The following is a 15,795-nucleotide window of genomic DNA, read 5'->3' as shown; positions in this document are numbered from 1 at the left end:
AGGGTTTCAGTGTAAATGCATCATGGTTCCTGCTCAGTGGAGAAGTCTGAAGACCATTGCAATTTGTTTTTTGTGGTAGTTGTTGTTCAGTGGCTAAGTTGTTTCTCATTCTTTGCAGCCTCATGGACTGCAGCGTGCCAGGCTTCCCTGTCCTTCACTACCTCCTGGAATTTGCTCAAACTGTGTCCATTGAGTTGGTGAAACCATCCAGCCATCTCATCCTCTGTCAACCCCTTTTCCTCCTGCCCTCAGTCTTTCCCAGCATCAGGATCTTTTCCAGTGAGTCAGCTCCTCAGGTCAGGTGGCCAAAGTATTGGAGCTTTAGCTTCAGCATCAGTCCTTCCAATGAATATTCAGGGTTGATTTCCTTTCGGATTGACTGGTTTGATCTCCTTGCTATCCAAGGGACTCTCAAGAGTCCTCTTCAGCACCACACTTAGAAAGCATCAATTCTTTGGCACTCAGCCTTCTTTATGGTCTAACTCTCATATCCATACATGACTACTGGAACAACCATAGCTTTGACTATACAGACCTTTGTTGGCAAATTTAGGGTGATATATCTGGCATGATGTCGTAGTTGGCTCTTTACTCTTCCAGTGTTTTCTCTTGCTGCCTTGATATTTTTCTCGCCTCTGTTATTTCTTCTATGACTGACTCAGATTTTAGAAGTCATTTAATTCACAATATTTTCTCTGATCACTGAGGAGAAAGTAGACACCTCTGCACCCACTAGTGTGTGTTTGTGTAGCACCTAGGTGCTTATCGTGCTCTATTCTAGATCCTATTTCTTTGAACTGTAAGCACCTTAAGGACAAAAAACTATTGTTTTTAGTTCCAACACATTGCTGGGCACATAATCAGTGATCAGTAAATCTTTGTTTGAATTCTGCTTGAATAACTAAGAAAAGGCTTGTAATAGTGGAAGCAGCATTTGAACCAATTCTTAAAGGATGAGTGGGAGTTCCCTAGGTGGATAAGGAAAAGAAATTCCAAACCAAGGGAGAGGTTTATACAAATAGATGAGATAATGAAGCATTTACAAGGGCTTTCTAATTTCCACTTGGAATTTGAGATATAGATTATCAAAGGATGTTATCTCCTGTTCAGACTGATGTTTGAAGCTGAAATTCCAATACTTTGGCCACCTGATGTGAAGAGCTGACTCATTTGAAAAGACCCTAATGCTGGGAAAGATTGAAGGCGAGAGGAGAAGGGGATGACAGAGGATGAGGTGGTTGGATGACATCACTGACTCAATGGACATGGGTTTGGGTAAACTCCTGGAGCTGGTGATGGACTGGGAGGCCTGGCATGCTGCAGTCCATGGGGTCTCGAAGAGTTGGACAGAAGTGAGCAACTGAACTGAACTGATCTCCTGTTCAGAGCCAGCCAGAGTAGATAGAATTAGGTGGTGGAATAAAGAATAAAAAGCTGCTCCCTCCCTCAATTATATATCCAGAAGTTGAAAATTAGTCTTTCATTTGAATATGTGTCTGTTTGAGCTGTTAATTTCTCTCTGTGAACCTTTCCCAGAGGAAAGTGATTTTCTTCCCAACCTCTCACTAAAGTTCCTTCTTGAGACATCTCAAACTTAAGAAAGTTGTATGCTGAATTAAGCTGAGGGAAATGTGATTGAAATAGTGAAGAGCTCACTCTCCTAGGTAATCCAATTTATACTGATACTTTGGCATAAAAGTACATTTATATGGAAGCATTACACTTTTTTGATCTTGTAAACTGTTGAAAATATAAAGCATGTTGTCATGTTATTGTCTGATGTGCTGGCCAACAGGAATCGAACCTGTTATAAACATCACTAAAGGTTTTGAGTGCTCACCCTTGTTTGCTTAGAAACAGTTCTTCAATAAAGTGAGACTGGTTAGAGGGCTTCAGTTTCTCTTTAAATCTAAGCTGTGGGGTTTCCCAGGTGGCTCAGTGGTAAACAATCTGCCTGACAATGCAGGAGACACAGGTTCTATTTCTGGGTCAGAAAGATCCCCTGGAGGAGGAAATGGCAGCCCACTCCAGTATTCTTGCCTGGGAAATCTCATGGGCAGAGGAACTGAGGGCGCCAGTCCATGGGGTTGCAGAGCTGACACGACTGAGTGACAGCGCACACACACTCAAATCTAAACTGTAGCTTAGATTACTTTGCGTATTAAGCTTCATAAGGCCTCTTTTGCTCTTTCCCTGAATAAAACTGGAAGAGATTCACAAATTTAAATCAACGACTTGCCCCATTCCTTGAGGCAATAATCTGTGGAAGAAAAGTATTCTAAAAGAAAGTATCTTATTAAATAAGTAAGTGTCAGTTGCTCAGTCGTACCCAACTCTTTGCGACCCCATGGACTGCAGCCCACCAGGCTTCTCTGTCCATGAGATTTTCCATGCAAGGATACTGGAGTGGGTAGCTATTTCCTTCTCCAGGGGATCTTCCCAGTCCAGGGATCGAACTGGGGTCTCCTGCACTGCAGGCAGATTCTTTACCAAGTGAACTACAAGAGAAGCTTATTAGGTGACTCTTAAGAGAGAGTTGTCTACTTCTTACAAAGTTGAAGTGAGAGTTGCCTTTGCATTTCTAAAATGTACCGCATGGAAAGCTAGAATGAACTCAAGGCCTTATTGTTAAGTTTTAAAGCCATCAGGGGGCCAATATCTTCCCCTCTCCCCACTTGTCTACTTTTGTTGTTACAGAGTAAATATTGAAGACTCTCTAGCTCTCTAGGGATTAAGACTTTGCTTTCCAATGCAGGGGGTACAGGTTTGATCCCTGGTCAGGGAGCTGGGATCCCACATGCCTCACCACCACAAAACCAAAGCATAAAATCAATATTGTAACAAATTCAATAAAGACTTTAAAAATGGTCCACATCAAAAAAAAAATCTTAAATATTGATTGTTAGAATGAAACTGAGACATGCTGGTTAGGGAACATTTGTTGGTTTGGTACCTCAGTTCATTCAGTACAGTCGCTCAGTTGTGTCCGACTCTTTGCAACACCACAGACTGCAGCGCGCCAGGCTTCCCTGTGCATCACCAACTCCTGGAGCTTGCTCAAACTCATGTCCATTGAGTCAGTGATGCCATCCAACCATCTCATCCTCTGTCATCCCCTTCTCCTCCTGCCCTCAATCTTTCCCAGCATCAGGGTCTTTTCCAGTAAGTCAGTTCTTCCTGTCAGGTGGCCAGAGTACTGGAGTTTCAGCTTTAGCATCAGTCCTGCCAGTGAATATTCAGGGTTGATTTCCTTTAGGATGGACTGGTTTGATTTCCTTGCTGTCCAAGGGACTCTCAAGAGTCTTCTCCAGCACCATAGTTCAAAAACATCAATTCTTTGGTGCTCAGCTTTCTTTATGGTCCCACTCTCATATCCATACATGACTACTGGAAAAACCATACCATAGCTTTAACTAGACAGACCTTTGTCGGCAAAGTAATGTCTCTGCTTTTTAATATGCTGTCTAGGTTTTTCATAGCTTTTCTCCCAAGGAGCAAGCATCTTTTACTTTCATGGCTGCAGTCACCATCCACAGTGATTTTGGAGATCAAGATAATAAAGTCTATCACTGCTTCCATTGTTTCCCCATCTATTTGCCATGAAGAGATGGGAACAGATGCCATCATCTTTGCTTTTTGAATGTTGAGTTTTAAGCCAACTTTTTCACTCTCCACTTTCACTTTCATCAAGAGGCTTCTTAGTTCCTCTTCACTTTCTGCCTTAAGGGTGGTGTCATCTGCATATCTGAGGTTATTGATATTTCTCCCGGCAATCTTGATTCCAGCTTGTGCCATATCCAGCCTGGCATTTTGCATGATGAACTCTGCATATAAGTTAAACAAGCAGGGTGACAATATACAGCTTTGACATACTCGTTTCCCAGTCTGGTTTGGTACATAGGTGACACCATTAGAATTTCTGAGAGATTTGTGATTGTTGTAAAGTATGGATTTCCTTGGGAAATGATTCTGTCTTTAGGAAATAAATATATCCTTAGCCATTTTTACAAGAACCAAAGTGAGTCCTGGAGTTAGAATCAGGAGACTTGGGTTTTAGTGCTGTCTCTGAGCAAAGCATTTAACCTCTTGAACCTTCAGTCTTTCTTTTATAAAGAGTAGGAGATTGAGCCGGATGATCACTAAGATTCTTTATTTAATCCTATGTTTATTGTGCATGCATGCTCAGTCACTCAGTCATGTCTGACTCTTGGCGACCTCATGGACTGTAGCCCTCCAATCTCCTCTGTCCATGGGGTTATCCTGGCAAGAATACTGGAGTGGGTTGCCATTTCCTCCTCCAGGAGATCTTCCCAATCCAGGAATCGAATCCGAGTCTCCTGAAGCTCTGGCACTGGCAGGCAGATTCTTGATATCTGAGCCACCTTGGAGGCCTTGGATTTATTTCTGTTTTCAAATACCCAAGATTAGTAGTGAGCCAAGTCAAGCTGGGCATTTAAAATTGGCAGATGGTAAACAGTAGCCATATGAGATAAGGATCCTTAAATCTATCTGTTCTACTCTTTTTAAAAAAAATTATTTTTGGCTATGCTGGGGTTTTGTTGCTGCATACAGGCTTTCTCTAGTTGAGGTGGGCGAGGGCTACTCTTCCTGAGGTGCGCGGGCTCCTCACTGCGGTGGCTTCTCTTACGGAGCCCTAGAGTGCAAGCTCAGTGTTTGCAGCCTGCGGGCTTTGTTGCTCTGTGGCATGTGAGATCTCCCCTGACCCAGGGATTGAACCCATGTCCCCTGCATTGCCAGGCAGATTCTTGATCACTGGACCATGTAGAAACTCCCTGTCTGTTCTATTCTTATACGGTTCTGTCAGCACAAACTAGATTCTGTAGTACAGTTTCTGGGCTCTGTGTATGTGTGTGTGTGTTTAATGTGCCTGTTTTGAACTAATTCATGGTAGTCCACACGTCTGGGCTGTTCCATCTGCTTAATGTTTCTGTGCACCATCCCTGATTGTGTTCAGACTTCCTCCTTGGCCTGCTTCTTCCAGTTTGCTCTCTGGATTCATGGTACAGAAATGTCATCCTCTTCCGTTTCTGACTAACCTTTTGGTAATGGCTGGGTTTTCTGGCCTAAGCTCTCCTTTTTTGACTTGTTTTTTCACTATAACAACAATGATGAGTATTGCTTGCATTTATTGAGATTTTTCCATGAGCCAGACACGTTATGAAGTGCTTTATTTCTGTTCGTGTCATTTAATGCTTACTACTGCCTTGTAGTGCTAAGTATTGTTATGCGCACTTTACAGATTAGGTAACAGATGAGGCCCAGGGAGATGAAGCCACTTGCCTAGTGTTCACACCTTGTAATAGAGCTGGAATTAAAATGGTAGTCTGCCTCCAAAGCTCATCTTCTTAAACTATATGCTGTGTTTTCTTCATGATGATGGTAACTGTGATATGTAGGTGCTGGGGATGTTTTTCCCACCTCTGCTTCTGCATTTTCCAGGAGTCAGAGGTGCTATTGCACATGTGTGTTTTCAGGCTAATAAATGTAAGGGCCCGCTTTGAAGGTATTTGACATTGTTAAGTTGGAGCATTCTTTCAATGTAAAATTTCAATGTATTTTTCCTTTTATTCTTTCCAATTTTAATGGTCAATATCATATTTTTTTTACTACTATTACTAACAAATAATTTTTGTCCAAGTGTACACATTTTTTTCTTACTGATGCCTTAGCATTGTCATTTTCTTATTCCTTGGTGGTGGTTTAGTCACTGAGTTGTGTCCAACTCTTGCAACCCCAGGGACTGTAGTCTGCCAGACTCTGTTCATGGGATTCTCCAGGCAAGAATACTGGAATGGGTTGTCATATCCTTCTCCAGGAGATCTTCTCTAACCCAGGAATCAAACCCAGGTCTCCTGCATTGCAGGCAGATTCTTTTACCGATTGAGCTACGAGGGCAGCCTCTTATTCCTTACCTTTGCTATTTTAATCAAAAGCAGATAATAGAGGGGGTTTCTTGAAGGTCCAGTGGTTAAGACACCACATTTCCACTACAAGGGGCATAGGTTCAATCCCTGGTCGGGGGACTAAGATTCTCATGCTGGGAAGCATGGCCACAAATTTAAAAAAAAAAAAGGGCAAACAGATAATAGAGATAAGATAATGGGAAAAGAAGAGCAGTGCTAATGAAAGGCAAAGGGAAAAATCCAGATACTAGAAATCTTCCTGGAATCTGAGTTTGCAGAACAAAGATTTAAGCTAAAAGCTCAGTTTCAGGGGTAGCTGTTTTTTGTTAAAGGAATATTAGGGCTTTGACAAACACAGGATTTGACCTCACTAGCTTTAGTATTCTGATCTGATAATAAGGTAAATAATATATTCTTCACAATTCCTGTTTAGTTGTGGTGATAATTAAAGGATATAGACAGTGTAAAGCTCCTTAATATAGTGCTCAAAATTACTCAGTTCAGTTCAGTTCAGTTGCTCAGTCGTGTCCGACTCTTCACGACCCCATGAATCGCAGCACGCCAGGCCTCCCTGTCCATCACTAACTCCCAGAGTTTACTCAAACTCATGTCCATCAAGTCAGTGATGCCATCCAGCCATCTCATCCTCTGTCGTCCCCTTCTCCTCCTGCCCCCAATCCCTCCCAGCATCAGAGTCTTTTCCAATGAGTCAACTCTTCGCATGAGGTGGCCAAAGTACTGGAGTTTCAGCTTCAGCATCAGTCCTTCCAATGAACACCTAGGAGTGATCTTTAGAATGGATTGGTTGGATCTCCTTGTACTCCAAGGGACTCTCAAGAGTCTTCTCCAATACCACAGTTCAAAAGCATCAATTCTTCGGCTCTCAGCTTTCTTCACAGTCCAACTCTCACATCCATACATGACCACTGGAAAAACCATAGCCTTGACTAGACGGACCTTTGTTGGCAAAGTAATGTCTCTGCTTTTGAGTATGCTATCTAGGTTGATCATAACTTCCCTTCCAAGGAGTAAGCATCTTTTAATTTCATGGCTGGGATCATCATCTGCAGTGATTTTGGAGCCCAGAAAAATAAAGTCTGACACTGTTTCCACTATTTCCCCATCTAGTTCCCATGAAGTGAGGGGACCAGATGCCATGATCTTAGTTTTATGAATGTTGAGCTTTAAGCCAACTTTTTCACTCTCCTCTTTTCACTATCAAGAGGCTTTTCAGTACCTCTTCACTTTCTGATCTGCATATCTGAGATTATTGATATTTCTCCCAGCAATCTTGATTTCTCAAGATTATTGTTGAATTTAAACAGAAAGAAAAGTACTACAAGTTGTTGTTGTTCAGTTGCTAAGTCATGTCTGACTCTTTTGCGACCCCATGAACTTTAAGCCCTCCAGGCTCCTCTGTCCATGGGATTTCCCAGGCAAGAATACTGCAGTGAGTTGCCTTCTCCAAGAGATCTTCTCAACCCAGAGATCAAACCCACATCTTCTGCATTGACAGGTGGATTCTTCACCATTGAGTCAGTAGGGAAACCTGAAGTATTATGTAATATCTTACAAATGTTTATTTCAATTTTACTATTTTAGTGAGCCAGATTTTCAGATATATTTCTTTTTATTTTTAGAAAAAAATCTATTTAGTTCTAAAATATTGTTTCTAATGTTATTAATTCCCAGTACACAAATCTCATTCTTCTCTGAGTATGCTCTCAGAGGTAGGAACTACAGTTTTAGGGCAAGCAGGGAAGAGTCAGAATGGTCTGATTTTGAGGCAAGCCTGTGTCTAGAACATACCTTGGAATGGACTCCTGCTCCCATCAGCCTGCTTATGCATAACCCTGATGTTTTTTGTGTGATTAAATTAAAATTAAATTGAAGTCTTTGGTAGTCTCGCTTCATGACTGGGAGTCTGGAAAGTTGTAACCCAGCTCAGTGTCAGGAAAAGTAGGTGTGGACTTTCAGGGCTATGCCTCTCAGCAACTAGAATGTGGTTGGCAGTCTCCTCCCCTTCCTGCCCTGGAGCTCTTCACAGTGTGCACTCTGGAATGACAGGCATTCCTGTGTGAAGAGAGCCAGCGTGAAGATTATTTGTGAGAACCACCAGTGCCTGGTCCGGGCGGGATACAGGGAAACAGAAACTCCGGCAGATTAACTGACCTGGTGCCGTGTCCTGATGTCTGGCGGTGACACTGAGAGAGGAGTGCACGACGCCTCCTTATGTGGATTTATCATTTAAGAAAAGTTTGCTTTGGTTCGTGACAATTTGCTGTTGTGAGACACTTCAGACAACATAATCATGGGGCAAGCTGACATCTCCAGACCGGTAAATCCAGATGGAGTTGGTGAGTAATAGAAGGCAATAAAACAAAATCTTGACAGAGGCAAGGCAGATTTACAGGTGAAGTTGAATATTTTATAGGAATTTGAATATGAGGATTTTGATGTTTTTAACTTGAGGATATTTAATCACTTTGTGAAGAAAAATGAAGAAAAATATAAGTTAATTTTTCATTCAGTTATATTAATTTACAACTCATAGTTTTGTTTTACTTGATCCTTTTGGACTTTTAAGATAATATTGCTAGGAAACCATCTGTTAATTTCTTACCCTTGCGGAAAATAAGTGCTATAAGAACTCGTGGTTGTTAAGAAGTCAGTGGTGTTTTACTGCTGTTTTACAGGACTTGAACTGTTGCTATATACATGCGGTATAGAACTAGAATTGTTGACTTCTATAAACAGGACATGTTTTGTTTTGGTTTGATTTGTTTTTTTGGCCATGGCATGAGGGATCTTAGTTCCCGAACCAGTTGCACTGTGCCCTTTACAGTGAAAGCACAGAATCCTAACCACTGGACTGCCGGGGAATTCCCAACAGGACCATTTTTAAGATTTAAGTTAAAGTTTTAGGCTCAGTAGTACATTTTCCAAATAAGCTTTCCAAGCTTCTTCCATTGTGCTGGTGTTTCCGTTTCTCATAAGGCAACGCTTGGTATAAATATTTTTGAAGTCAGTGCTATGCATTTGAAGTGTTATTGTCTCAGAAATAGCTGGAGACCAGGCTGATCATTGTAAGTGTAGCCAGAGTTTCAAAGAATATAAGTGAAATGGAGGTTCACTGTCACTGAGACTCGTTTTCCTAACATTGTGCAGTTTTGTCGAAGATGAAGATGGAAAGGTGGAAAAGATAGATGTAAGTGGATATTCATTAAAGGGTTGTTAAATATAAACAGAGTGGGGAAAAACCTGTGAATCATTTCTTGACGTTATACTTTTTAAAAAAGGTTTATACCTTCTTATACCTTCTCTTTGATTTATGAAGCACCATAAAATATGTTCAGTCCCAGGCTACTTTTTTTTTTCCCCAGAAATAAAAAATGTTAGTGACTTTAAAGAAAGCCATGAAGTGTGGGAACACAGGTAACACTCTCAAATATGTCTTGTGGTTTAATGTAATTTCATTTCTAGAGGTGTATTTTCCCCTGAGAACTTGCCAGATGAAATTCCTACAAAGTAATTTTCATGTTTTATTGAAACTTGGGCACATCAATTGCAAAGTAAGTGATTCAGCCACATATTTTTAGAACTGAAATCAGAACTTGACTGACTTTACTTTGATCACCAGGGCTGAGTCCATATCAATTCAGTAGCTCACTTTTTTTTCTTAATGAACTATTTTATAGGTAGAAAAGGGTATAGAGGAAAATATAAAAGACCCTCTGGGGCTTCTACTTATCTTAAGAGATGAAATTAAAAATGGAGATATTTCCCCCCATCCCCTCTCTCTATTCCCACATTCCCTTATGATAACATTTTGCTTCTTTGTTCCCAGAGGTAACCACTCTCCAGAATTTAGTCAATTCCCTTTTGGGCCATTAAATTTTCCTGTGCTTTCTACTATAAAGATAGTTCTTTGTTAATAAGTCAGGATGTAAATCATGCTAGGCATTTATCTGTGAGATGGAAATGAAAGGTCTTTGAAAAGCAAGATGGGTAAGCAGGTACAACTTACTAATGAGTGGTGATATTTATGCAGAATGCTAATTTAACATCTAATACTAGACAAAAAATTTCATCTCAGTAGATAAAATTCATAATCTTTTCTGCCTATAAAAAAGGTAGGACTCATCATTCATCAGTTTTTCTGCCTACCAACAACCCTAATAAAAGATTTCTGAAGTAGGGATTTCCCTGGTGGCCTAGTGGCTACTATTCTGGGTTTTCACTGCTATGATCTGGGTTTAATCCCTGGTTCTTGAACTGAGATCCTACAAGACGCACAGTGCGGCCGGAAAAAAAAAAAAAAGACCTATGAAGAAGAAATAGAGATCACTCGGGTACCTAACTAAGGCTTTTATATTCTGAGTATAATTTTTGGATTTTATTTCCTATTATCTATGTAATTCAAAGGTAACGATAAGCTATTTTCATGGACAGACTTCATTTTATCATTTATAATTCAGGATGTGTTCTATTTGAGCAAATCAGGACCAGGTCTTGAAGGCTCAACATTGATGACTTTGAGGACTATACCATTACTATAAAGTCTTTTACCAAATATAATAGTTTCTTCATGAAATTTTAAAGGCATTTCAATGGGTAGGTGTCTGGTAAGAATATTTTACCAGATTCTTTGGAAAGATAAATGTAGAAAGTAAATTAAGAGCTAAATCGTTTGTTCAAAGTTCTCGGCCTGTAATACAGTAGTTAGTTTTAAGCTTCAAACTTGATGGTACTGGGTTTGGCAAGCCAAATGATGCAAAAATAAATGAATGAATGTATTGATTTCTTATTATTTTCAAGGCACTGTGAATGTGGCAGACTCTATGGGTATAATTCCTGTCTGTGCCTTTAAGAAGTTTACTTTCTAGTCAAGACTTTATAATATTGGGCTTCCCTGGTGGCTCACTGGTAAAGAATCTGCCTGCCAATGCAGGAAACACAGCTTCAATTCCTGATCCAGGAAGACCCCACATTCTGCGGAGCAACTAAGCCCATGCACCACAACTGCTGAGCCTGTGCTCTAGAGCCCAGGAGCTGCAATTTCTGAAGCCTGAGCGTCTAGAGCCCCCATGCTCCACAACAAGAAAAGCCACCACAATGAGCAGCCCAAGTACCTCAAGTACCACAGCTAGAGGAGCCCCTGCTTGCTGCAGCGAGAGAAAAGCCTGCGCAGCAACAAAGACCCAGCACAGCCATAAACAAACAAACAAGTAAATTTTGAAAGAACGTAAAATATTCAAAGTAAAATTTTTACATATTTTAAAATTTGTATAAGACATATTCCATTTTTTAAGGTTGTTAACCACCCATGGCTTATAATGGAAGTATCGAGGTGTTAACCAAGAAGAGTCTGCTTTCAAATAAATAACTTTGCAGGAGAACTCACATACAAATTTATGAGATGTTGTGTAAAAACAAGTATTTTTACTGTAGGTTCTCTCTAACAACAGGTGAGCCAATAGAGAATTTGAATGCAGAGTAAGAATTTACGCTGTGATGTCCATTCAAGGAAATAAACAGTGTTCCTCAGCAGTTCATATTAAAATGAAATATATCTATAGGAGAGGTCTGTAGGTTTACTGAGATAGGGACTTCCCTGGCAGTCCAGTGGTTAAGAGTCCATGCTCCCACTGCAGGGGGTGTGGATTCAATCACTGGTTAAGGAACTAAGATCCTGTAAGCCATGCTCTGTGGCCAAAAATAAAAATTACTGAGGTAAAACTTTCAAATAATACTCTGTAATTCTCAATCAATGTAAAAGCTGTTTCTGTGTTCACTGGAATCCTTTACTATGTTATCATATGAAAACAAACAGCTAATTATCACATGTCCCTAAATTAGGCAGAAAGAATTTTAATAAATTCTACCCAGCCATTTAGTCTAGAACTGTCCTTCTCTTTCTGCCTTTCCATTCCCCCTGTCTAGCTCTTTTTTTTTTTTGGCCCCATCATGTACCTTTCACTCACTAATTGCCCTCTCCCCACTGCCACTTTTCCTTTGTATAAGGATATGCTGCATCAAAAGATATTGTATTGTCATATTTTCTCTTCATTCCTTTTCCATCATCATTTGATTCATTTTGCTCTGAAATTTGTTGTTGTGGGTTCTTAGACATGAAAATAGTGGTTTGGGAAGGGTGCTTTAGAAATAATATGTTATTTGGAGGCACGATCAGTAAGGGGATTGGTGGATGGACAAATTTTAATATAGTTATATAACAATATTAACATAGAAATGAATAATAGATGGACTAATTAAAAATAAACTTCTTCATGAGACTTGAAAGAACACTTGGCACTACTTGGTCATCAGAATTATCAGACGTCTCTCATACCTATCTAGACCTAAAAATAAATGCTTCTGAGAAAGAAGGAACAGGATTACTTTCTTCATGTGATGCAAGAATCAGGAGAAAGTGTAGGGGTCTGTCATGAACTCCTTAAAGGATTTTCCGTTGTTATTGAATGTAGAATACCAATCAAAAATTATTTTCTGAATAGCCCATTGTCACAATAATGTATTACTTCTTTCTACTTGCTGGTTAATTTTGAGAGGTTTAAGGTTTTTTTCCCTGAGAGAATATATTATCTCGCACCTCACTATAAAAACTTGCAACTTGCAACTTTTATCAAAAAATTATAAACATCCAATTTGCCAGAGTAAAGCACCATAATTTCTTGGTGCAATTATGGTCAAAGAACTGTTTTCCTAGAGTTGGAATCTCAGACCTAATTTACCTGCAGGTACAGAGAAAGGTACAGAAGAGAGCTGTCTTCATGAGTGCTTTCCCAGTTCTATTTCCCAAAGGTCAGAACTATGCAGTATTTCCAAGGGAAGTTATGGGCCTGTTGCAGACAAAGCCTGCTTTGTTCATTAGTGGCAGGTTTTGCTTTCTGTAATTTTGTTGCAGTTTTCTAAAACAGTTTTTTAAATCCAATAATAATCCTCTTTTCGAAGGCAAAAGCAACTACAATAGTGTAAGTACCATAAATTAGTGTTCTCCATTTACAGAGTTCTAATGCTGTTAAAATGCTTGTATAAAAGCAAGATCTGTTTCAAGTTAGATGGGCATAAAAGGAAATTAAACAGAATCATGAGATTATAAAAGTAATTGATCACTATATATATAAATCAGATCATTATGCTGTATTCCTTGAACTTAAAAAAAAGATAATTGGTGCCTCTTGATAATGGAATGTGTGTATCTTATTGCACAAAGCTATGTATTTTTAAGTTTTGGACAATAACTGATTATTAAAAGCTTTGTGGGTAAAAGGAGAATTTTATACACTTTAAATTCTATACATTTTTAAAAACTCAATCAGATCAGATCAGATCAGATCAGTCGCTCAGTTGTGTCCGACTCTTTGCAACCCCATGAATCGCAGCACGCCAGGCCTCCCTGTCCATCACCAACTCCCGGAGTTCACTCCAACTCTCGTCCATCGAGTCAGTGATGCCATCCAGCCATCTCATCCTCTGTCGTCTCCTTCTCCTCCTGCCCCCAATCCCTCCCAGCATCAGAGTCTTTTCCAATGAGTCAACTCTTCACATGAGGTGGCCAAAGTACTGGAGTTTCAGCTTTAGCATCATTCCTTCCAAAGAAATCCCAGCAAATTTGGAAAACTCAGCAGTGGCCACAGGACTGGAAAAGGTCAGTTTTCATTCCAATCCCAAAGAAAGGCAATGCCAAAGAATGCTCAAACTACCGCACAATTGCACTCATCTCACACGCTAGTAAAGTAATGCTTAAAGTTCTCCAAGCCAGGCTTCAGCAATACGTGAACCGTGAACTTCCTGATGTTCAGGCTGGTTTTAGAAAAGGCAGAGGAACCAGAGATCAAATTGCCAACATCCACTGGATCATGGAAAAAGCAAGAGAGTTCCAGAAAAACATCTATTTCTGCTTTATTGACTATGCCAAAGCCTTTGACTGTGTGAATCACAATCAACTGTGGACAATTCTGAAAGAGATGGGAATACCAGACCACCTGACCTGCCTCTTGAGAAATTTGTATGCAGGTCAGGAAGCAACAGTTAGAACTGGACATGGAACAACAGACTGGTTCCAAATAGGTAAAGAAGTACGTCAAGGCTGTATATTGTCACCCTGTTTATTTAACTTATATGCAGAAAAACTCAATAAGGTATAAGAAATAGAGCTCGAACTAAGAGAGTCCCAGTGAATTTGTTGCTTATTACTAAATCTAGTGAAGGGTAGTGGGTAAAGAAGACTGTCTTGAAAACTAAGTTATCTGTCAACTACAGTTTCCTGTGCCTTAACTTGCCTTCCAACTTGGATGACCAAGAATTGGCTGTAAATCAGGTTCTAAAATGAACTGGGCTTACTGTTTAACCCTGTTTTATCCTTTATCTCTAGCAAGTAATGTAGGTATAATATGTACCCACAGCAACTAGTCAATGAATACTTTATCTGAAGATGAAAAGTACTAAGTAATTTTTTAATAATACTATACATTTATTTAAAAATCACCTCAGAAATTCATGTGAATCAACTGAGCCTGAACTAAAAACATTGAGTTAAATACCAACCAGGAAAAAACTGAGGGTTGAAGAGCAAACTGCTAGAACTCTACATAATACATAAGAAATAAGTCTAGGACGTCCCTCGTGGCCCAGTGGTTAAGAATCCGCTTTGCAGTGTAGGGGACACAGATTCAATCCCTGATCCGAGAGGAGGCCTGTGCACCGCAAGTACTGAAGCCTGTGCACTCTAGGGCCCGTGAGCCTCAACTACTGAGCCCGTTGGCTACGACTCCTGAAGCCCATGCACCTAGAGCCTGTGCTCCACAACAGGAGAAGCCGCTGCAGTGAGAAGCCCATGGTGTACAGCAGCTAGAGAGTAGCCGCCACTGACCGCACCTAGAGAAAGCCAGCACGCAGCAACAAAGACCCAGCACAGCCAAAAATAATGCAATATTTAATTAGTTAAATTTACAAAAAGAAGTCGATGAAATGTGAGGTACTACAACTTGAAGGAGGAAGTAAGTAGTTTAAACACGGGGGCACAGTTTCAAGATACTACTGAAGCTTCAAACTCCAGACTGTAATTTAGTTGGGTATCTTGCACTCCTAACCTCCACCCCCTCCAGAAAGCACCAGGACCTCCACAGCTTTCCTAGTGGCCTGCAGTTACGTGACTTCTTTGGAACACACACCATAAAACTGTAAGCAGCGTTCTACACCCTGTTTTCTGGCAAACAAAGGGAAATAAGGAGGGAAACCACCTTCTTTTGGCTCTCATGGAAAACAGAATGGGACCATAAATACATTTTAAGTTCCGTAATTAATTTAAACAATGAGATACCCAAATGTGACTCCTGTATTTCTTCTGTGAAATTGACAATAGGAGGGAGATGGTCGTAAAATCAGAGTTGTTGAGGACAAATGTTTGGTTGATGTGCAAATTTGCTTATGAGTGGTTTCAAACTCATGCTCTAAGTCCTTTATTTAGGAGTACAGAAACAATATTTGAGGTGTAATTGTATCATTAAAATTTTAAAAAGTGGTTTCTAGACATCTGAACTATAGTTTTTGTTGTATCATTTATTCATCCATCAGTTTTTCTTTCTTTCTATTGCAGTTTTCTAAGTGGTGCAATTGAATTTTCTTCATGTCAGACAAAAATTCATAGTAAGAAACCTGAACAGTTTTAATGGATTCAAGAATGCTACAGAGATTAGTGGCTTCAATTACATCTAATCAGCCACCCCTATCAAGGATTTGTGCATACTTTAAAACCCTTCATTCCACAGCTGAAAAGCTTACACCTGGTGAATTTAGATTACCATTAACTTTGTTCTCTAGCTTCATGTATCACTATTCCAGATAC

The 15,795-nt window shown here is 40.0% G+C and overlaps 1 protein-coding gene across 7 annotated transcripts in view; it reads left to right on the top strand.

Moving 5' to 3' along the window:
* PHACTR4 (phosphatase and actin regulator 4) overlaps positions 1-15,795 on the top strand; it is a 109,346-nt gene that overhangs the window by 50,461 nt on the left and 43,090 nt on the right. The window contains exon 1 of one of the 7 annotated variants that reach the window (XM_027518737.1): positions 7,579-8,281. The exons of the other annotated variants lie outside the window; for them this stretch is intronic. Within the exon in view, the coding sequence (XP_027374538.1) occupies positions 8,236-8,281 (46 nt within the window). The 5' untranslated portion in view covers positions 7,579-8,235. Of the gene's footprint in view, positions 1-7,578; positions 8,282-15,795 lie in introns of those variants that run through there. 7 annotated transcript variants of the gene reach the window in all.

This window comes from Bos indicus x Bos taurus, chromosome 2, assembly GCF_003369695.1.
Source record: "Bos indicus x Bos taurus breed Angus x Brahman F1 hybrid chromosome 2, Bos_hybrid_MaternalHap_v2.0, whole genome shotgun sequence".
Taxonomy (NCBI): Eukaryota; Metazoa; Chordata; class Mammalia; order Artiodactyla; family Bovidae; genus Bos; species Bos indicus x Bos taurus.
The sequence above is the reverse complement of the archived record's forward strand: the minus strand, read 5'-3'. Positions and strand labels throughout refer to the sequence as shown.